This window comes from Neurospora tetraspora (genome assembly GCF_033439725.1).
Source record: "Neurospora tetraspora strain CBS 560.94 chromosome Unknown B0H65scaffold_1, whole genome shotgun sequence".
Classification (NCBI taxonomy): Eukaryota; Fungi; Ascomycota; class Sordariomycetes; order Sordariales; family Sordariaceae; genus Neurospora; species Neurospora tetraspora.
This window is the reverse complement of record NW_026944383.1, coordinates 2,838,868-2,859,091: the sequence shown is the minus strand read 5'-3', so window position 1 is coordinate 2,859,091 and position 20,224 is coordinate 2,838,868. Positions and strand designations below refer to the sequence as shown.

The 20,224-nt window shown below is 51.4% G+C and overlaps 6 protein-coding genes and 2 non-coding genes across 8 annotated transcripts; 5 read left to right on the top strand and 3 right to left on the bottom strand.

The window, feature by feature from the left end:
- Positions 1-427: 427 nt before the first annotated feature.
- B0H65DRAFT_25026 (RNA dependent RNA polymerase-domain-containing protein) lies at positions 428-5,614 on the top strand. Its single transcript, XM_062822448.1, has 2 exons — positions 428-3,717; positions 3,775-5,614. The coding sequence occupies exons 1-2, from the start codon at positions 564-566 to the stop codon at positions 5,532-5,534; spliced, it is 4,914 nt and encodes a 1,637-aa protein (XP_062686176.1). The 5' UTR covers positions 428-563; the 3' UTR covers positions 5,535-5,614.
- Positions 5,615-5,694: 80 nt separating this feature from the next.
- On the bottom strand, positions 5,695-7,041 carry B0H65DRAFT_504811 (uncharacterized protein; the record flags this gene model as incomplete). Its single annotated transcript, XM_062827946.1, has 2 exons — positions 5,695-6,412; positions 6,581-7,041. The coding sequence occupies 2 exons, from the start codon at positions 7,039-7,041 to the stop codon at positions 5,695-5,697; spliced, it is 1,179 nt and encodes a 392-aa protein (XP_062686175.1).
- Positions 7,042-8,322: 1,281 nt separating this feature from the next.
- Positions 8,323-9,384, bottom strand: B0H65DRAFT_25020 (uncharacterized protein). Its single transcript, XM_062822446.1, has one exon. It carries the CDS (start codon positions 9,264-9,266, stop codon positions 8,571-8,573), a length of 696 nt encoding a protein of 231 aa, XP_062686174.1. The 5' UTR covers positions 9,267-9,384; the 3' UTR covers positions 8,323-8,570.
- A 559-nt stretch (positions 9,385-9,943) lies between these two features.
- Positions 9,944-11,067, top strand: B0H65DRAFT_563014 (uncharacterized protein; the record flags this gene model as incomplete). The annotated part of the gene is made up of 3 exons (XM_062830220.1): positions 9,944-10,516; positions 10,582-10,658; positions 10,745-11,067. Exons 1-3 carry the CDS (start codon positions 10,134-10,136, stop codon positions 11,065-11,067), a joined length of 783 nt encoding a protein of 260 aa, XP_062686173.1. The 5' UTR covers positions 9,944-10,133.
- A 344-nt stretch (positions 11,068-11,411) lies between these two features.
- B0H65DRAFT_t11 lies at positions 11,412-11,503 on the bottom strand. The gene has a single exon. It is a non-coding gene; the product is annotated as a tRNA-Glu (tRNA).
- Positions 11,504-15,809: 4,306 nt separating this feature from the next.
- B0H65DRAFT_438096 (putative PI-specific phospholipase C group protein) lies at positions 15,810-17,804 on the top strand (the record flags this gene model as incomplete). The annotated part of the gene is made up of 4 exons (XM_062825349.1): positions 15,810-15,824; positions 15,883-16,374; positions 16,428-17,698; positions 17,783-17,804. The coding sequence occupies 4 exons, from the start codon at positions 15,810-15,812 to the stop codon at positions 17,802-17,804; spliced, it is 1,800 nt and encodes a 599-aa protein (XP_062686172.1).
- Positions 17,805-19,391: 1,587 nt separating this feature from the next.
- Positions 19,392-19,462, top strand: B0H65DRAFT_t59. Its single transcript has one exon. It is a non-coding gene; the product is annotated as a tRNA-Gly (tRNA).
- On the top strand, positions 19,424-19,860 carry B0H65DRAFT_449727 (uncharacterized protein). Its single transcript, XM_062825971.1, has one exon. The coding sequence runs from the start codon at positions 19,431-19,433 to the stop codon at positions 19,701-19,703; it is 273 nt and encodes a 90-aa protein (XP_062686171.1). The 5' UTR covers positions 19,424-19,430; the 3' UTR covers positions 19,704-19,860.
- The last annotated feature ends 364 nt before the right edge of the window (positions 19,861-20,224 follow it).

Below are 20,224 nucleotides of genomic sequence, written 5' to 3'. Positions count from 1 at the left end.
CCTTGGCTGCGCTTTCGATGTTCTTCCCAACAAGTATCAGAAACTTGTTGAGACTGACCTGACGGAAGCCGAGCATTTGGTTTTGCGGATTATCATCTGATTATCGGTTGTTCCTTCCATGCCACAGGTGTCCTCCGTTCGAGGCACTAGTAGCCAGCGGGACTTCGCCAAATCTTCCTTCCATCCCAAGAATTTCCCGAGTTCGGGCACAACAGGCAGTTACCCACCATACCATATCGTGTTCTCGCCAACCTCGCAGAGGGGTAGATTTTTTGACATATGAGTATTGAACGAGTTCTCTTCTGGTCCATTGGCTTCAATTCTTCTCCCATTCACAATCTTCAACGCCCTCCATATCTAGAAGGCCAAGCAGCATCAAACACAATCAAGGAGTCCCAGAAGAGAACTGGTCAGTACCTGCTTGCACAATCCCTCAACCGTGACCTGCACCTCATCAAGCACTTATCTCGTAACTACTGCCCCATTTTCCCTCTGACCAGACGAGTCTGAGCCCATCCTGACGAATACCTGAAAGCTAACTGTAGCGACAACAGATATCCAAGATGTCCGGAATACCCAACTGGGTAGAGCAGGCGCAGCATGCAATTCTCGTGTCGCCGGACAGGAGCCCCAGAGATCAAGACGCTCGTCCGAGACATGCTAGCCGCCGCAGATCCAGCCAGCAGCGACACAGAGGTAACACATCAACATCTCGACCACCCTCGCGACCACCCTCGCGACCACCCTCGCGACCCTCCTCCAGCTCTCCCCGGCCTCCCCCTCGCGCTGTTCGGCAGTACTCACGGGGAAAACCAGCCCCATATGCATCCTTCGCCCCTCCCTCACAACCAGTCTTCATTTCCAGGGAGTGGAAGTGTGCCAGGACCGCTGCCATTCGCGTCAAAGATGTGCCTCCTGGAGCTAAACTTCAGGTCCTCCACGATCTCTTCTCTGAGTATGGTCACATCAGTTACATTGAACTTGATGAGGACCGTCCAGACATTTCTGATCGTGGCCGGAGGGCTCTGGTTCGTTTTGAACCACCTCCGCTCTCTACGGACTTCCTCTGTCGAGGCGTCTGCAAACTCAGAATTGAACTTGTTGATCACTGGCTGCCTCTCGAGACAGTAGATCCAAAGCGCGAAGATCGCAAGGAACGCACCATCAAGACTCAACTCGGCAACACTTGCCCGCAAACCCTATACGTCTTTTCTTCAACATTGTCCTTCGGCGTCTTAGTCCAGCCTGCAGTATTCATGAGGAAACAATCAGTTCAAACCCTTTCGTCGGACTCATTGTTGAGACTTGAGTTTGACTTCAAGCGCATGCGACTGGTGATCAAATTCTCCCTCCATTATCAACGCGAATCTAGTGGGTTTCGCAGACAGAATGAACACTACAAGCTCCACATCAAGTTTGGAGTCATCAAGGAGCTATGCAGAACCATGGTTGGTGAGGAGCATCGTCAAGCTTTGGTCATGACTCTCCGAGATCCGCCCGTTGCGTACAGGAAGAAGGATGTGTCGAAGACTTTTGGCGAGGATCGGCTGACTTGGAGTGAGAACGACCTGTGGGAGAGAGTGGTTGATATCAGCCCTGGACTGGATGTTAGCAGAAATCCAGTATCACTCGCCGAGAACCACCAGTACATCGACCTGGGGCGGTGGCTTACTTACTGGATTGAGCTGGATCAACAATCAACACGAGTCTGGGACCAAGTTCAACAGCATTTGCTCGATTGGAATCTCAGGACTAAGTTGACTGTCTTTCCCGAGCCGCTTCCCAACAAAAAGCCAAAGGTATGGGACCTTCTTGATGATCGATACGGTCATTCTATCCAACATGTCCCATCACAGTTATGGAACAACGACTTTTCTCTTTTGGCCGCACCGCCCCGTATCTCCCTACCGTTTGACGTTCGGTACCAGCTTGAAGTCTGCATATCTCAAGGGATTATCAACGAACACAACATTGACCGACCATTCCTTGAGAAGTTGATGGAGTTCTGTGATAATGGCAACAGCTTCGGCAAAGACCGTGCTCGCCTTATCCTCGAATATGCTGCCGACCAGTATGCTGGAAAGCGTATCTTCGACCCGATGGAACTCTTCAAGGACAATGCAGCTTTGACTTATTTTCCAACCAGTTTCATGATACCCAACCATTGCGCTTGGGTTCGTAGGGTTACTATCACTCCTACTCGTATCTACTTCAGTACGCCCTGCGTCGAGCCCACGAACCGCGTCATCCGTCAGTGGAAATATGCACAGGACTACTTTATCCGCATCCAATTCACCGATGAGGTTCTTGAGGGCCGTATCAGGAGCGGCGAAGCGGAGCTTCCCCTGTTCTTGCGTGCGTACAGGGTGTTGGAGGAAGGGGTTGCCATGGGCCCATGGCATTGGAAGTTCCTTGCCTTTGGCAACTCTCAGATTCGAGAAGCCGGAGCCTTCATGTTCTGTGAGCAGAGCGACTTGACATGCGACATGATGCGAGCCTGGATGGGCCGCTTTAGTCACATCAAAGTCATTGCCAAGTATGCGGCCAGACTTGGGCAGTGCTTCTCGACTACACGTTTGGTGCCTGGCATTCCGGCACCGAGGATCGTCACCATTCCTGACGTAGAAAAGGACGGGTTTTGCTTCACAGATGGAGTAGGCAAGATCTCCCCCCTGCTTGCGAAAATCGTAGCGCATGACTGGAGCATTGATCCGCCGCCGTCCGCCTACCAGTTCCGCATGGGAGGTTGCAAGGGAGTCTTGGTAACCTGGCCCGATGTGAAGGGTATGGAGGTTCATATTCGGAAGTCGCAAGAGAAGTTTGTGGCCGAATTCAATGGCCTTGAGGTCATCAGATGTTCGCAGTTCTCAACTGCCACCCTGAACCGACAGATCATTGCAGTTCTCTCGGCTCTTGGTGTTCCCGATCAAGTCTTCGCAGACATGATGGAACGGCAACTTTCTGACTTCAACGCGGCGATGGAGGACAAACAAAAGGCGACATCAATTCTAAGGACGTTCATTGACGAAAACCATATGACGCCCATCATTGCAGAAATGCTTGCGTACGGTTTCATGGAGTCCCAGGAGCCTTTTGTTCGCACTCTACTTCAGCTGTGGCGATCATGGTCGATCAAGACGTTGAAGGAGAAAGCGCGACTCAATGTCGAAAAGAGTGCGTTCGTGCTCGGCTGTGTTGATGAGACTGGCACCCTGAAAGGGCATATGAAGGTCATCGAAGACTGGAAAGACGTGCCCAACGAGAAGCTTCCACAAATCTTCCTACAGATTCCCGATGATATCAATGGTGGCTACAAAGTCATTACTGGAACCTGCGTCGTTGGAAGAAATCCATCCCTCCACCCTGGTGATATCCGAGTCGTGGAGGCAGTTGATGTTCCTGCTTTGCGGCATCTTAGGGACGTGGTGGTGTTCCCCTTGACTGGGGACAGAGACGTGCCCAGCATGTGCTCTGGCGGAGACCTTGATGGTGATGACTTCTTTGTTATTTGGGACCCTCTGCTTATCCCGAAGGAACGCTCCCATCCACCGATGATCAATGAGCCTGTTATGGGCAAGGAGTTGGCGACCGAACCGACCGTCAACAATTTGATTACCTTCTTTGTGTTGTACATGAAGTACAACAATTTGCCGTTGATCGCTCATGCCCATCTGGCGACAGCAGATGCGGAGATGGAGGGAGTAAAGAGTCCCAAATGTAAGTGTCCTGTATAGAGTATTTGCAAGAGTGACCGCTGACCATGGAATCTGACAGGTCTTGAGCTCGCTACCCTTCACTCCATGGCTGTTGACTACGTGAAGACTGGTGTTGCTGCCGAGTTTCCAAGACGGCTGGACCCCAAGACCTGGCCTCATTTCATGGAGAAAAACAGAAACACTTATCACTCCGCAACAGCTCTCGGAAAGCTCTACGATATGGTCAAACGGGAAACATTCGACATGAAAGAGAACTACGAGCTGCCGTTCGATAACCGCATTCTCAAGCATACAAAGTGCCGCGCTCTTAGGGATGAGACGCTGACCAAAGCCCGTCGCATCAAATCTCAGTACGACACCGCTATGCGCCGCGTGATGTGCCAGCTCGAGATTGCGACCGAGTTCGAAGTCTGGACGGCCTTCGTCATGTCCAAGCCCCGCGTGGGCTCAGACTACAAACTCCAAGACAACGTCGGTCGCGAGTCTTCTGCCCTCAAACAACATTTCAAGGATGCGTGCAAGAAAGAGGCTGGCGGTGATCTCCTTTCCTTCGTGTCGGCCATGTACAGAGTCACTTATGAAGAAGTCCGCATTGCACTTTTTGAAGCCAAGCAGCCACACGTTAGACCTGACGGCAGTCTCGGAACCAGAAAAATAACACCAAAGACCATGCCACTTGTTAGCTTTCCCTGGCTATTTTGGGACAAGCTCGGTGAGCTTGCCAGGACAGGCGCCATATTGCAAAGGAGACTTGACGATGGAAGTGAGGATATGGACCTTTTGAGCGACGTCCAGCTCGTTTCCCAGAAGCGCAGAGGCAGGCACAATGCAAGTGGTAGCAGTGACTTTATGGATGAGCATGGCGATCCCCTTTCTTATACACGCACAAGCGATGGCAACGTCATTCACTATGGCCAGATCTTGAACCTTTTCAGTCATGACGACGAGGATGGTGATGAGAGGGATAACGCCCGAGACAGAAACAGCTCCAGCGAGGAATCTACTCCTGGGTCTAACTCGACAAAGTCCGCCCCCAACCTTAGCCCGGTCGCTGAGGAGGACCTTCTCACTTTCGAATCCCCTCCAGCTAGTCCTGTCGTCACTCCTCTGTCTCCAGAAGTTGATCTCCTAGGCCCGACGCCTACGCTCACTAAGGCCGAGCTTGCCATCGGTCTCTCCGGTCCTGTTGCCACCACCTATACTCCTCCGCCCATGGATGGGGAGACGGTAATCCGCGGTGGTCACTCCAACCACACCAGTCACCTCAGTGCTTCGTCTTCCTCGCTTGAGCCTCAGCCTATGGCTAAGGAAACAACTTTGGAGAACAGGGATCTCCTACTGGATATTCACTCTGCTTCTCCCCCTAGGGCGGCTGGCGCTGGATCTGCCACGGCCTCTGGAAGCGGTGTTCCTGTCAAGGGAAAACCTCCTATTTTGGTCGAGCAGGTGATGAGAATGGGCCACAGGATTCCAACTCTTCCTCTTGACACGATCCATCCTCTTGACACGATCCATCCTCTTGACACGATTGCGATCCCGAATGTGGTTGGGGTTTCGCAGTTCGAGAGTCCGCTCACTGGTACCGTTACGGCTTCTGCTATTGATGATCCGTTTATTTCACCTTCTCCTGCTGTTGCTGCTCCGGCTACAGGTGGTGGTGGTGGTGGTGGTGGTGGTGGCGGTTACGTTGGTGGTACCTGCGGTGCTGGTCCCGTCAACAAGGGGCTGATTAAGGGCTTAGATGGGGGGATGAAGAAGGAGGAAGATAACGAGGAAAGCGATGAAGAGGTTGAGGAGGTTGATCTGGAGGTGGATTAGGATCCGCTTTCACTGCGGCTTGCACAGATGGCGGCACTTTAATCTCGTTGATGTCATCGGTACCACATTGGTGTTCAGTGCTTATTGCTTGATAGCGCTTTTATCGTGCTTGATGAAGCAATTCTAGGTCTATCGTTGAGTTTAGGGTTTCAGTAGTGCTTCATAGGCTTCGTACATCAGCACCACTCCTACTCGCACTATCTTCTGCTCGACTCCTCTCATCCTCACCCTCGTCATCCATCGCCGACTGCCTTCTAGAGCAATGAGATTCACAATCACTCCATACCCTCTCCTCTTCCTCGTCCCCGTCCTCTTCATCGCTATCATCCGACGCCTCTGGTTGTTCATCAATGTCCCTGATAAAGCCACCCATGCTCTGATTAGACAGCGCAGCCAAGTCCAACATGGCAGCGTTGAAGTTGAAGATCGATAGACTCCGCGCTACCAGATCTATCGCCACTTTTCCCTTGGTTGAGCTCGCGAAGGAGACTTGGCTGAGGTTATCGTCATCGCCGTCGTCGTCCATAATTCGGCTGTTGGTTTCCCCGAATATGGTGGCAGCGCCTCGTAACTGCCTCGAGATGTGGTTGCTGTCGCCTAGTATTTGGAGCTCCGTGGGTGGTGGGACATGATAGTGAGAGTGGTCATGTACTGATGGTGGTGGCTTGACATCCTCGAAACAAGTCTCTAGCTCTTCCAGAGAGATTATCTCAATGATCCCCTCACCATTCCCTTCCTGCGTTACGCACATCCTAAACGGCCCACCGCCGCCACCGCGTCGTTGCCCCTGTACATGGCGGTATTCAGCCCCGATGATGGTGATGGTTGCGCCGGTGCTGATCTCTCTTTTATCGACTAACCAGTTTACCGAGTTGATGCTACTTGTTTGTTTGTCAGTCCCATTTCTCTTTCTCTTTCTCTCCAACTTTCCCAACCAAATAATAACCAGAACCAACATACCCCAAAAACGGAAACGAGGAATGAGAAAAGGGAAGAAGGGGGGGGGGGGGGGGGGGGGGGGGGGGGCGGCAGGGGCAAAAACGTACCAAACCTCCCCACTAACACCCTTATCCAAATTCACCACCGGCACACTCCTCCTCCCCTTAATTATGGGTTGGTCACTCCTCAACCAGAGTCGGTCCCCCACGTCGTTGGCCCAGTTTGCTGTGTGCACGATGCCGTGGACTTGAGAAACATAGGTTTTCATGTGCTGCTTCCTTCTACCGCCGCCATTGCTGCTTTCATCGTCCGGATCCGGAAAAGGAATGATGTCCGATTTGGATACCCATTGGACGTGGTTATCGCCTGGTCCGCCGACTTGGCGGATTATGATTATCTCTGGTAGTTCTGATAGCGGGTTGGAGGGAGAGAGGAAGATGTTGGTGGGGGATTCGAGGTAGTGGTGGGGGAGGGTGTTTCTGGGAGGGGATAAACTGAAGCTGGAGGGGTGGGAAGAAGAAGAGGGTTGGCGGTATTGGTAGCGGTAGGTTGGGATTGTTGTTGACATTTTGCGATGGAACTAGGGGGTGGTTGAGTAATGTTGAGGATAGTTGGGGTGGATAGGGGAATGTAAGTGGAGGGTTTGGAGGAGGGGCTGTTGACAGCGGATAGGGGGGAAGTGATGGTCAAGGATATTGATATTGATCAGAAGGAAGGATATAACGAAGATCTTTAAAGATCAAAGTGGTCATGAAATAGCGGTAGCATCATCAAGAAACGAACAACGAGATATAAGTAAACAGACAGAGACCATCAGACTTGAGAGACCATCGGCGCTCAGAGCAACATCAGTCAAAGCGTCGTCACACACACACCGTTTGTCGATCTGGTGATCCAGGGAACAGTACAGCCAACTCAGTGCCAGGTTGCGTAGCTGCGTCGGGAGGGGCGTCCGTAGGCGTCTGGCTATCTGTCATGATCCGTAATCACAAATTACCATTAAGCATTTGATCCTAAAATGGGAAAAAAATTCTTAAAGAGATTCTCGGGCAAAAGTTGGGGTCGGGGCATATGCACATGCCATATCCATTCCATGTCCCAATGCCATAACATGATTGTTGTGTAGTAAACGCGGTTGCGGCGCGAGTGGCGGGCGGGCAGCGCGGTTACACTCCCGGCAGGACAGAAAAGAAAGCCACCTCAAACGGTTGACCCTTGCTGCAGGTTCACAGCCCAATCAATCAATTCCTATGTAGGGATGGGAAGGGTGTGTGTGTGTGTTGCAAGACAAACGGTCAGACGACGGGAGGGCGGCGGTGCCTGAAGGGAAGCTGGGAAGCTGGGAAGCTATGCGAGCCATGTGGCGGGCAGCAGGATATCAAACGGAGGGGAACAAAGGTGGGAATTAAAAAAAGGCGGGAAGAAAGAGGAGGACGACACTTTGACACACTCACCGCAAAATGTGAGACACGAGTTCGAGGGCTCCAAGTCGTTGTTCGTTCGTTTCGTTCGCTGCGTTCGTCGTTGTTCAACAAAATTTTGGTGCACTGGACTGGCGGCGAACATGCTGCGGGTGTTTCGTTTTCCTGATTGAGAATTCATGCATGAAGCACCCAGGGTTGTCTGGGCTAATTACACGGCACTTCTTTTTTCCTTGTCTTGTCGATATCATGAGATTTGGAGTTCTGGCGTACAAAGCCCTGAAAAGCCAAAGAAAGGGCTTCGTGTTTCTTGTTTCTTGTTGACCTCCTCTGGCACTCTTTTTCTTTGACTTGACAGACAGACAACAGACAGGTTGACAGGCAGGAAGGATTACAAAGGGAGAAAAGCTGGCAATGCCCCATTGGCTATGTTTCTCACCCGCGGAAACAGCTCCGAAGATCCATAGGCAAACAAACGAGTACGAGTAGTGAACTGTCTCTCAAGGATGGCCACCGTTCCCCGTTCACCGTAGCAGTTGCTGTATCCTGTCTCAAGCCGAAAGATAACCCGTTGTGTGCAGACAGAGGAAAAGAAAGAGGAAAAAAAGAAAGAAGAGTCGGGTATCATTAAGTTGTGTTAACTTCCTTTGCTGCTGCTGCTGCAGAGACCACCAATTCACGGCTTCTTAACAGCCTCCTCAAACATCTTCCCCTTGGCCTCCTCCTCCGCCTTCTCCAAATCAATCCCCAACGTCTTGGCCACCCACTCAGCAACCTCCTTCTCCGCCTCCTCATCCAGGTTCGCCTCGGTGCCGCCATACAGCGTCCTGCGCGCCTTTCTCCTGAGGTCCTCCACCGACAACAGGTCAAACGCCCAGCAGGTGCCTCCGGCGGCCATGGTGGCGAAGCTGACGACGTTGAGCGTGGCCAGGTTGAGCGCCTCGACCGCGACCATGGGGTCTCGGGGGGCCTTTGCATTGATGTTGCCAGGTCGCGCCATGCCCGAGGCCATGTTGGGCGCGAAGATCTCCATCTTGGAGGCCTTGAGGTGCCGGGCCACGGCGCGCCGGGAGACGGCGACGGAGAGGGCGAAGAAGGTGGCGCCGCCGAAGAAGAGGCCGAGCTGCTTCATGGAGCGCTCCGAGAAGACGGGCGGGTAAGGACGTTCCTCCCACTGCTGTGCGGGTGGGTAGCGTACCGCGTCTGATGAGGGTGAAGGTGAGGCATTGGCAGAAGCTGGGGTAGGTGTTTGTGTTGTTGTTGTTGCTACCGGTGCGGCGGGGGCCGGGGTGGTCGGTTGTTGTTGTGGGGTTTTCGGAGGCTGACCGTCGGCCCATACCAGTTTGCTGATGAGGTTGGAGATAATCGGCATGTTGAGATGAGTGTGTCTGCCAAGAGGTCTCGGTGGTGAACTTGAATGAAGAGTGAGATGGAACAGAAGCCGTGGGATGTGGAAGCAGCGAACGGATTGACACTGATATTTCTTGGAGCGAAAGTGGAATTGAGGGTGGATGACGGCTGATGAAGTGATTGCGTGCAAGTGACTGAGCCGAGACGGGATAGAATGAAAAGCCTGTCCACTGTTCCCGGTCGTTCCTGCAGTCTGCAATGCTTTTGATGGAAGTTGTTTCCGTTGCCGTGCTGCGCTGCCTGCCTGCCCCAGATTTGCATGCACTGGAGCTTGGACCAGGTGGTGGTTTATCTCCGCTTGAACGTGCTACGACCCTAACCCTTCGGAGTGTTCTTCCTTCTTCGTACAGTACTTCCGGTGCAGACCTCGAGGAAGAGATAGAAACACGATTTGAAAGCTTGGACTATCTTTCAAGTGTTTTCAGACATGAATTGGTTGCGAAATCATGATCTCCATCTCAACTTCAGCTCGTGGAGGTTCAGCTTGGGCTGATCCCGCCCGCTCAGTGAAGCATGGTGGGGCACCTGAACGGCAATGCCAAAATGTGGGGAAGTCTGGGCCTTGCTCATCAACAACACCAATCCGCCATCACCACCACGAAGCACCTTGAAGGGCTTAATTTATTCACTGTGAACCTGAAATTGTTTTCAAATCTAGCCACTGCAAGCTGGCATCGAGCTCACGAATAACCAAACTGCCCGACCTTCACTTCATGTTCTCAACCATACCTGAAGCGCCACACGCCACGTCCGAATAGCGACCGAACTGATCCCATCAAATCGACTCCCCTATCCCAGAGGAACGCCCATCGAGAATCCAAACCTCAAAATGCCAAAACCAAAGAAAGCCCCAGCAACCAACGGCAAACCATCCCAAACTTCCACACCATCAGCAGCACCACCCACCAGCGCCGCCCCGCCCTCCTGGCCCCCCTTCAAGCCCTCCCTCCCCATCATCGACCTAACCTTCGACACGCTCGTCGACGACAAAGTCGTTGTCCTCCGGAACTTCTTCCCCAAATCCTTATGCCGCGATTACGTCTCCTTTCTCAGCACGCTCCCGCTCATAACCACGCCCGGGAAACCCAAGCGGGGGATGGCGGTGCGAGTCAACGATCGGTTCCAGATTGAGGATCAGAAGTTTGCGGATAGGTTGTGGTATGAGACGGGGTTGAAAGAGGCGGTTGTTGGGGGTGGGTTGGAGCATTTGTGGTGAGTTTTCTTTTTCTCGAATTGAGGAAAGATGGGTGAGGAAACTTGCTGACTGAAACAAATAGGGGTGGCGAAGTCATCGGCCTGAACCCAAATATCAGGATATACCGGTACACGAAGGGGCAGTTTTTTGATGCGCATTGTATGTTTCCCTCAGTCCTCCTCCCCATTCTTCTTCCCTCCTCTCCCCTGTCCACTTTTATAAACCCACACCAACACCCTTCTCAGACGACGACTCAAACAAAATCACACTCACCCTCCCCTCCTCCGACGATAACCCGTCGAACCCGAACAGACAAGCCCCCGCCAAAACGACCTGGACTCTGCTGCTATACCTCACCTCCGCCAGCGAAGGGTGCTTGGGCGGCGAGACCGTCTTCTACCCCCACGACCGACAGGTGGCGAGGGAAGCGATTGCCGTGGCCCCGGAGACGGGTATGCTGTTGCTGCATAAGCATGGGAATGACTGTATGTTGCATGAGGGCAGGGAGGTGACGGCGGGGGAGAAGTGGATTATTAGGACGGATTTGTGTGTTGGTAGAGGTAGGTGAGGAGGGAAGTGGGTGGAAAGGGTCTGGGTGGGTTTTGGTGTTTAATGAGGGTATCTCCAGAAACAAAGCAGGCTGGCTAGGGGCTGGAAAGGTGGTTGCCCCTGGAGATCGATTCAAATCACGTTATCTCATGGAATTTGGTTCCCGGTGTAAGTAAGACACTGACAGGTGGAAGCCAGGAAGGATGGAGACCGAGCAAATGTGAAGCGAGGATGGAAACAGGCAGAACGCAAAAAGTAAGAGAAAAGGCGCGAAGGTCAACAAAAACAAAAGAAGAAAGGGGAAGGAAAAGATGAGGACTACGGCAAAGCTAAAGGGAAAATTTGCAAAAAAAGATATTGAGACTCGGATACCGGGAGTCGAACCCGGGGCTGTTGAGAGAGCAGTCACTCCTGAGAAGTGAGAGTCAACGATGTTACCGCTACACCATACCCGATTGAACTGATATGGTCCGATGTTGTTGAAAGGGGCCGCCGTAGGTCAGCTTGTATACGCATATTCGCAAAGCCTAACGGGGCTGACAGTTGACATCTTCAGACCAACTTCGATGTATTCATCAACACTCTTGGGAAGACAAGGGCTTCAAAAGACACGGAATGCTGCCATATGCCAGACACCTTGGGAAAAGAAGCTTCGACTGAATTTCGATAAATTCAACAAAGGATATGAGCAGTGAGGTGTTCGGGGAAGATGTCCGCTTTGGACGTGATACGCATCGGCCTGAAGCTTCATGTGTCGTGTGCTCACCAGGACGAGACTCCATGCGATCATGACAGTTGACATCGGCGCAAAGCTTCAGCGGAGACCTTTAAATCATGCATCACGGTCACAACCACAACAATTGTTCAGAACTGGAACGACAAGTATTTGCAATAATTTTTTGTATTCTCTATCCTAAGCAACCCCCACCCAACCAGCGGACATCCCAACCAACCACACCATCCACCACAAGCCTAGCCAAGACTAAAGTAACATCTGGAACACTTCTTGAAAGTTAGCAACAAAATCACCAACTTGCTTGCTCGATAACATGACAACGTTATGGGATATAAACTCAGAATATGTAAGAATATACTATCACATACTACCAGGTATAGGACACCCGGCGAAAGGGTCCCACCATAGCAGCATCAATCGCAAATTACTCTCATCACAGGATATATGGGGGAGTGTGTATGTTATGTGCTGGAGAACAGGAGTAATGAAAACGTACCTTGTGATTTCTGGTCAGATGCAATGAGGGCAAGTGAGCTATCACCACCCATTGCCACCTCATTGCATTGCGTACCCGTCCCGTCGAGCGACTGAGCTTGCCGTTGCTGTTGTGAAAGAAGCGTTCCGGGAGAGGACAAAAGACGACCGAGAGAAACAGTTAACTTCATGACGGCGTCAATTGTGATCCTTCCCCCAAAAAGTCCATCGCAATACAGCTCAGGCTTGCTCCGTGCGATGCAGCATTGGCCACCGATTCTGAACTTTCGATCAGGATTGGAGGTCGTTGTTGATCGTACGTTGTCGTTGTCGTCGTTGTTGGGCTGACTGGTAGAAGAGAAATTGACAAGTCGAAACTTTCTGCAGGAAAAGTTTTGTGTGTCGTTAAATCTTCGCAGTGGCTTATGTAAGCTGCGGTTATTCTGTGTGGAGCCAGTTGATTGGCGGCTGTCTCGTGGTCTGTGCCTGTGGCAGCTGCCGGCCGTTCTTCATGCGGGCCGGCACTGCGATAGGGGGCTTCGAAGCGGGAGTACCGACGACGACGAGAAACCATTCCCTAACCTTGAAGCCTCAACTTCATAGTATTGGCTCGTCATCTTGATATTGGTTGAGGACTTGAGGTCTAGTTTCGAATTCTTGCAGCATATTTGACACGTCGAACAAAATGGGGCGTGCTTGTCCAAAGGCTTTGAGCATCCAGGGGCGGTCCCTTTTGCGTGGCTGAGCTTCAGGGAGCGAAGGGGGGGTTCGGGTTTGGGTATGTGAAGCATAGGACATGATGATACAGGTAGGACTCGAGCTTCACCTCAACACTCCTCATGATCAGGACTTGTGTGGTCAAACTGTTCTGGCAAGATATGCCATTGAATCCAACCACAAGCAGCAATTGACTTTTGCGGAGTATGGACAGATCTTCCGCCGTCACCCCAAGATGGAGAGGGCTGTGCCTGACAGACAAGTTACCTATGACGTTGTAATATCTCCCGCACCTCATTCTCTTGAACTTCGACTGCTGTTCTCCAACCGAGAACCATGGTCGAACTCAATTGAGTCCAACGCTTTATCGTGTAGCCGATGTTGCTGTGCCTCATCAATGTCGAAGGACGCATGGGGGCTGTGCAATGCAGCCTGTGAACGAACAACTGTCCCACGTCGCCCAACCGCCATTGAACTTGAGACGAGCAAATTGAAAAGAAGCATTGAAACAAATCTCTGAAATGTTTCGATCAATAAATCGATACCATGCCGTTTTGGTTCGACTCCAACATGGTGCTGGTCTTGGAGCTCTTTGGAGAAAGGGCCCAGAAGGGAAATATGTCACCGGTCCGGGGTCAGCATTAAACTCTATCCCGGGGACAGTCTCCGGGGACAAATCCGTGACACCATTATTAATATCTTCGAATGAAACACAAGGTGAGAAACCCGGCATGTTGTTTGGTGTTTACATAGTCGCGAGTTGTATCGCCAAGGGTTCATTGTGGATAATTCGTCCACCAACTCAGAGTAGGCGAGCCGCTGTATTCTCACAATCCCTGGGCCTGTGATGAGAGTGATCACTCAGGGCGAGTCGCTACCGCAAAAGGGCTAGAACCTCTCGTGTTGTCGTCGCCAATCTGTAACGGTAGTGATCGCCGGCATTGAGCGGGTTTTGACCATTGACAGTGATCTGTTTCTATTGTAAGGCAATCGAGTACAACCTCTTGGGCAGGTCAGCGTCGTGGTTGGTCAGGGTTCTTGGGGGTATTAATTAGGGATTGTTTGGGGTTCTCAGTGGGGATCACAGGGTTGTCTGTGGGTTTAGGGGAGTGAGACTGCCCGAGACTCCCCACAGCGGCCGGAGCGGCACACAGGGGCGCGCCTTTGATGCTTCATTCTTCTTTGCATCAACATTGGTCCTTGGCCAGTGAATTAGAGTTGTCGGTTGGTGTTGGAGTTTGAGATGAATGGTGTTTTGGGTTGGCTTTGGTTTCTCTCAGCTCGGTGTACTGCATAGCATCAGGAGATCAGGTACCAATAAGACGCCAAGTGACGCACTCGGGCACTGCTCTTGCCATCAAAACCAAAACATTGCGAGATGAGACTGTCAAGAGCAATGGGCGAGACGGGAAGGGGGCAAGGTCAGACTGTGGGGGAGATGCAGAGGGCAGTTGTGCAACATCGCGCCTTCCTCCCGCCACAAACGTGGTTGCCCGAGTGTCGACGAGCAGCAGACACCAGATGAGCACTGCCAGCAGAAGCCAGCAGAAGGAGCACTAAACTCCAAATTTTCCACCTGGGCATCATCGCCATCTTCACCACCTCACTGCTCCGAGCTGAACACCATGATGCCCAACCACAAAATCAGCCAACGCTTTGCTGTCCTGGGCAACGTCAATTGACTTTCCATCTGGCAGAGCACAACGAAGCAATGGAATGTCGAATTCGCCCAAGCAAACAGAAACTCGGGACTCGAACATGGCGAACAACGTCAACGGCACTCCAGCCTCACAACCCCCGGCTTGGATGACACCCTATCTGGTCTGCATCTCCAGATGGCCTACCGCTTTTTTTCAGTCGATGTGGTTTTACTCAACCTGCGCTAAGGTCCGGACTAGCAAAGCCTAACACGGGGATGCAGGTCATACCGACAATCACACCAATGTCTGTTACTGAACTGTTCCGAGGAACCAACTGACCACGTTGGCAAGCGTACGATCGACTGTGACCCGCATCAACTCAGTAACAGATTGGTTGAACCCCTTGTTAGGCTTTGCTTCTGCCAGATGGTCCCGGCCCTATACCTGTTTGAGCAAAACCACATCGACTGAAAAAAAGCGGTAGCGTCAACACCGAGGGAAGCTTAGCTTGGGAATCATGGGCAGTGTGACTGGGGTTCCCTCCCTGTCTCACCCAGGCGATTGCAGCCATTGCATGCGCCATGCATTGCATGCTCACCGGAAGCTCACTGGACGTTCCTTGGCCCAGAGCCGAACCATTAACCACCACGCTGGGCCACCAACCGACGAGAGCCACGGTTGGCAAGGACGCTGGCAGGGACGCTGGCACTGCTCGGAGATCCATTGGCTCTCGACCGTTGCGCGCGGGGCAAGGCTCTGTTACGCAGTAAGCTGAGCATCCTTTTTGTTTCTTAACTGCTGACATCTGCCCTCCATTTCTACTTCTCTTCTTTTCTGGAGTTTCTACTCCTTCTTCGTTTTGCCGATATCCAGCCATCGTTACCCGCACGACATCCCGAAATAACTTCACGTCCCCTGTCCGCGATCGGTACCAACCGTGGTGGACCCAGCACCCTAACAGTATCGAACCTTTTAATTCTGGTGCCTGGAGATCTTCGACGCGTCCACTAAAATCCCCAACCACCCACTGGGCCGGGCGGCCAAGCCGCATCCTCAAAAGAGGACCCAGACCTAAACCCATCGAACCGGGACCCCTGAGGCTTTCCCATCGCCGAGGGAGAGGCATAAAGCGGACGGAGGAGGAAAACAAGAGAGCAATTGGACAATCTAAAGGCTACGACCTATTTCCTCACCATGTCGTGCATATCAGTAGGTCTCCATTGAACAGGCGCCGTGACATGAACGATGGTTGACTAACTGCCTCTAGTTCCGTCGCAAGGACAAGAAGAAGAAGGAGAAGCCGTCGTTTATGCGGAGGATGACGACCATGAAAATTGCTTCTCCCAGTCAGCCGACCTCCGCCTTGTTCATGGCTTCTCTGGTATCGTCGGCACAAGTCTTCAACGCTACCCAGAAACCCATGTACATCCACGATGCGTTTAAGAAACACGCCGTGAGGGTTTGGAAAGAAGCTTGCGGAGGCGACAAGGTACTCACGCATGAGAAATTCCTTCGCTTTTTCAAGAGAACCCAAGGTGTCATAACCACGGATCTTCCAGATAAGGACGTGTATACCTTCGAGGAATTCTTCTGGGCTTGGAGCAACAACAAGGCAGCGTGGAATGCTGTACGACCCTTGGATCCTACCGAAATCGACCTCACCTATCCGATTAGCAATTATTTCATCAGCAGCAGTCACAACACTTACTTGGAAGGAAACCAACTGTCATCCAAGAGTTCCGCAGAGGCATACAAAGCCGTATGTATGCACAGCTCCTCGTCGCTATCAACAATGTCTAACAGGCCTCATAGGTGTTACGAAACGGATGCAGATGCATCGAAATCGACGTGTGGAATGGTGTCCCGTCACCAACCCCATCCAAGTCTCCGCATGGGGAACATCGCCGACATATATCAAACGTCTCCGCCATGTCACGAACGAGTGTCCGACATGGCTCAAGCCTGAGCGTTGATCAGCCAGGTCTTTACACAATGCGCACTCCCCGAGACAGTGGTACGAGTCTGGACCCAAAGGAACTGAGCGACCGTTTGTATCAATCCACATCATCATCCGGGTCCATCAAGAGGGTTGAACCCATCGTGCACCACCATGGAACTATGACAACCACGGTGCCTTTTAGGGAGGTTTGCAAGGCTGTTAGGGAAGAGGCGTTCGTAACGAATCATCTACCGATCATTGTCAGTCTGGAGGTTGGTGCGGACCGTGAGCAACAAGAGATGATGGTGGAGATCATGAAGGAGGAATGGGCCGGCTTGCTTCTCGAAGAGCCTTTCGAAGACTGCGATCACCTAAAACAACAACCTCGACTGGAACAACTGCTCGACAAGATTCTGATCAAGGTGAAGCGGCTGGATGATTGCAACGGCGAGATTCAGGAAGCTCAGCGTGGGCGATCTCTAAATGTCAGCTCCCTGCGCTCCAAACCACCAATTTGCGAAATGCTTGCTGCCCTAGCTATTTACACGTGCAGTGAGCATTTTGACGATCTCAAATCCTTATCCTCAACAACCCCCAGCCATATCTTCAGCGTGAACGAGGACAAGTTTCTGGATATGATATCACAGGATAAGGCCAAGTTGAAGAAGATTATGGACCACAATAGGCAATACTTTATGCGCCTTTACCCCAAAGGCCTTCGCTTCGACAGCAGCAACCCCGACCCTACTATTCCGTGGCGACGAGGTGTGCAGATGGTGGCTATGAACTGGCAAAAGACCGACGAAGGCACGATGCTCAACGATGCGATGTTTGCGGACACGAATGGCTGGATTCTCAAGCCCACCGGTTTCCTAACAAATCACGACGAGATACCGAAAAGGACTGTCGACCTCCGAATCACTGTCCTAGCAGGACAGTCGATCCCCGTACCTGAGGGTGGGCAGGCTAAGAAGCTGCGCACCCGAGTGAAGGTGGAGTTGCACGTCGAAAAGCCAAACAAATCGCTTGACTTGACGCGAACAACCCAACCACAAGCGACCGAGAATCCAGACTGGGAGCGTAATCCATATCCGCTCGAGTTCCTGGGCGTGGGTGGGGTTGTGGAAGAGCTCAGCTTTGTCAGGTAAGTTTGATGTCCTCACTTCCTCCGGTGTCTCTCCCCTTCGTTATTTAAACCTCTGCCCATCTTCACTCGACGTGTCATCAGACCAGGACTACTGGTCGGTTGATTCTTACTGCCTACCTGTCAGCCAGGAGTGACTGGTTGTTGTCTTCTTTTGACGTGATGACTTTGATGCACGGAGCCGCTACCGTGGGCAAACTTCTTACAAGAGCATTTCCCGTTCTCCAACATGTTTTATGTTCTGTGGTTTTCCATATCAGGGAGACGATGATAGGCGGGATGCTCCAGACAAAGTTGTCCGGGTAGCAAACTCTCGAGCAATGTGTCGGGTTTTAGGGAATGGAAGAAGTCTCTGTCCGAGAGCGAGAGATACAGAGTGACCTCCGCAACTGTGCCATCTTTCCCCCGAATGAGTTTGTTTGTGCGACACGGGAGTCTCGCATACCGACATCGGCTTCCTTCCGGTCGGCCGGCTTCGTCCACTCACTTTCACTTCCCTCTCTTTGCTCCCTCTTCAAACTTAATTCGACACGCGCCCTCACCTTTGCCCCCTTCTCATCCACTCATTATCTTCATTCAACTCGCCTTACTTTGGCTCACGAACCTGGTGCTAACCTAAGCGTGTCTCCTCTAGATTCAAAGTTGAAGAGCCCTCCTCAAGCGGCTTCGGCAACGAGCTTCTCGCTTGGGCTTGCATCCGTCTCGACCGCTTGCAGCAGGGATATAGATGCCTCGACCTTTATCATCCCCTTACCCGTCGGCCACTCCGCCGACACGGCGGACATTCCGCATCGCAGCTCTTCATCAAGGTTGAGAAGAATGTTCGATAACAGCTTCCCGACAAACCGGACACATACCGAGACTACCGTCGGGTCAAAGTGACCTATGACCACATGACGACGACAGCCGGTTTTCATTCATTAAAATCTTTACCCGTTTTTTTCGATATTCTTGTTTTAATATGGCGTTCTTCTTGGTTCCCACATTGGCGTATAAGACATTTCAGCATAGCGTTTAAGGTAGCAGGTTTCTTTACGACTGCATGGTAGAAGGACAAAGAAGAAGAAGAGATGCGCAAAGCAAAGCAAAGATTGTTTTGGGTGGAATTGAATGGGTAATGCATTCGTTTTGATTACTTTTGGGTGGAAAATGGGATGCCAGTCAGGTACAGAGCGATCTATTTCTGACTGGGGAAGGCAAGACAATGTGGAGGATAGGATACGGAATTTTTCTGAAGTTCTTGGATGGGACGTGTTTACTCTTTTAAAGGATACCCTTGGCAGCTAGCAGTCAGTCCTCAAATTTGGAAGACTGTGGAGCGACTGGTGATGAAATGAGCCAGCAATGAACAAAGCCAATTGCTTACTACTACACAGTTTCCCTCCCGTGCATTTTGATGTACTTATCTCGTCTTTCTCGTTCCCCATCCCAATGACAGTAAGATATAGCAACAAATACGCGACCATCCCGAGCTAACTTCTCTTGGCAACCAATAAAAGTCCCGCATTTCTTGAATCATAGTGTACACTCCCCTACAAATTGTGTTCGCTGTTGGATCTTGACCGAGGAGTTGAGGTTGTGCCGAAAGCAACCGTGATCCACCAACGACCAGGCCATCCTGACCTCACAACCCCTGACTGTTCCCACCCTCATAAGCAGAGTTTTCACGCACAACATTCAACAACAACAAAAAGCGCCAGTGGTTTAGTGGTAAAATCCATCGTTGCCATCGATGGGCCCCGCGTTCGATTCGCGGCTGGCGCATTTCTTTTACTTTTTTTTTTTCTTCCTCTCTGTTTTTTTCCCTGATGGAGTTCTTCATCTGCTACTTTTTTTTGTTGGATCCCCTTTCCTCCCTGCTTTTTTTTTGTCCTTTGATTATGTCCGTATATGTGTGTGTGCATGTGTGTGTGCATATGTGTGTGCATGTGTGTATAGACATGTTTGGTATGTTTTTGAAGCCTTTTGTTCTTTTTGTCTTTCTGAGGCAGGTTATCGAACATGATTAGATGAACAGGCGACTATGGGAAGTATTTATCGCCATTTTTTTAATATTTTTTTTTGTGTTCTACTGTTGTGATGACATGCCGAGTTTGTCAGACTTGTTATCTTGCAAGATCCACTCATTCATTGGGATTGTTTTTTTTTTTTTTTTTTCCCCCCATCTTCATTGTCAATTGTGGTAGAGGTCCCCGTTCAGGATGATGGAAGTCATTGGGTACGAAGTAGGTAGGTTCTTTGCTCAACTTAGGTACACCATGATTCTTGCCAACTACTTATTATCATGGGGAATATAAAGCTCGGGAAGGGGAAGCATCATGTCATCTTACTGTCAGCTTTCTGTCAAGGCCGAAAAGATAACACGACCCTTTCCAAGGTGTCAAAAATTCTCCGCTGCTTGTGTTGCTTGTCAGAAATCTTCGGGACCCGTCATATCTCTTCCCTTCCCTTCCGGCCTTCATATCGGAGACGGCACCCGACGTTTGGCCAATATCGGAGTGACACGGAGCGAGCGAGGTTAGGTGA

Coding starts and splice junctions, on each gene's coding strand:
- B0H65DRAFT_25020 (XM_062822446.1), bottom strand. CDS start 9,266: ATGCCGATTATCTCCAACCTCATCAGCAAACTGGTATGGGCCGACGGT.
- B0H65DRAFT_449727 (XM_062825971.1), top strand. CDS start 19,431: ATGGGCCCCGCGTTCGATTCGCGGCTGGCGCATTTCTTTTACTTTTTT.
- B0H65DRAFT_25026 (XM_062822448.1), top strand. CDS start 564: ATGTCCGGAATACCCAACTGGGTAGAGCAGGCGCAGCATGCAATTCTC. Junction 3,718..3,774: donor GGGAGTAAAGAGTCCCAAAT/GTAAGTGTCCTG, acceptor GGAATCTGACAG/GTCTTGAGCTCGCTACCCTT.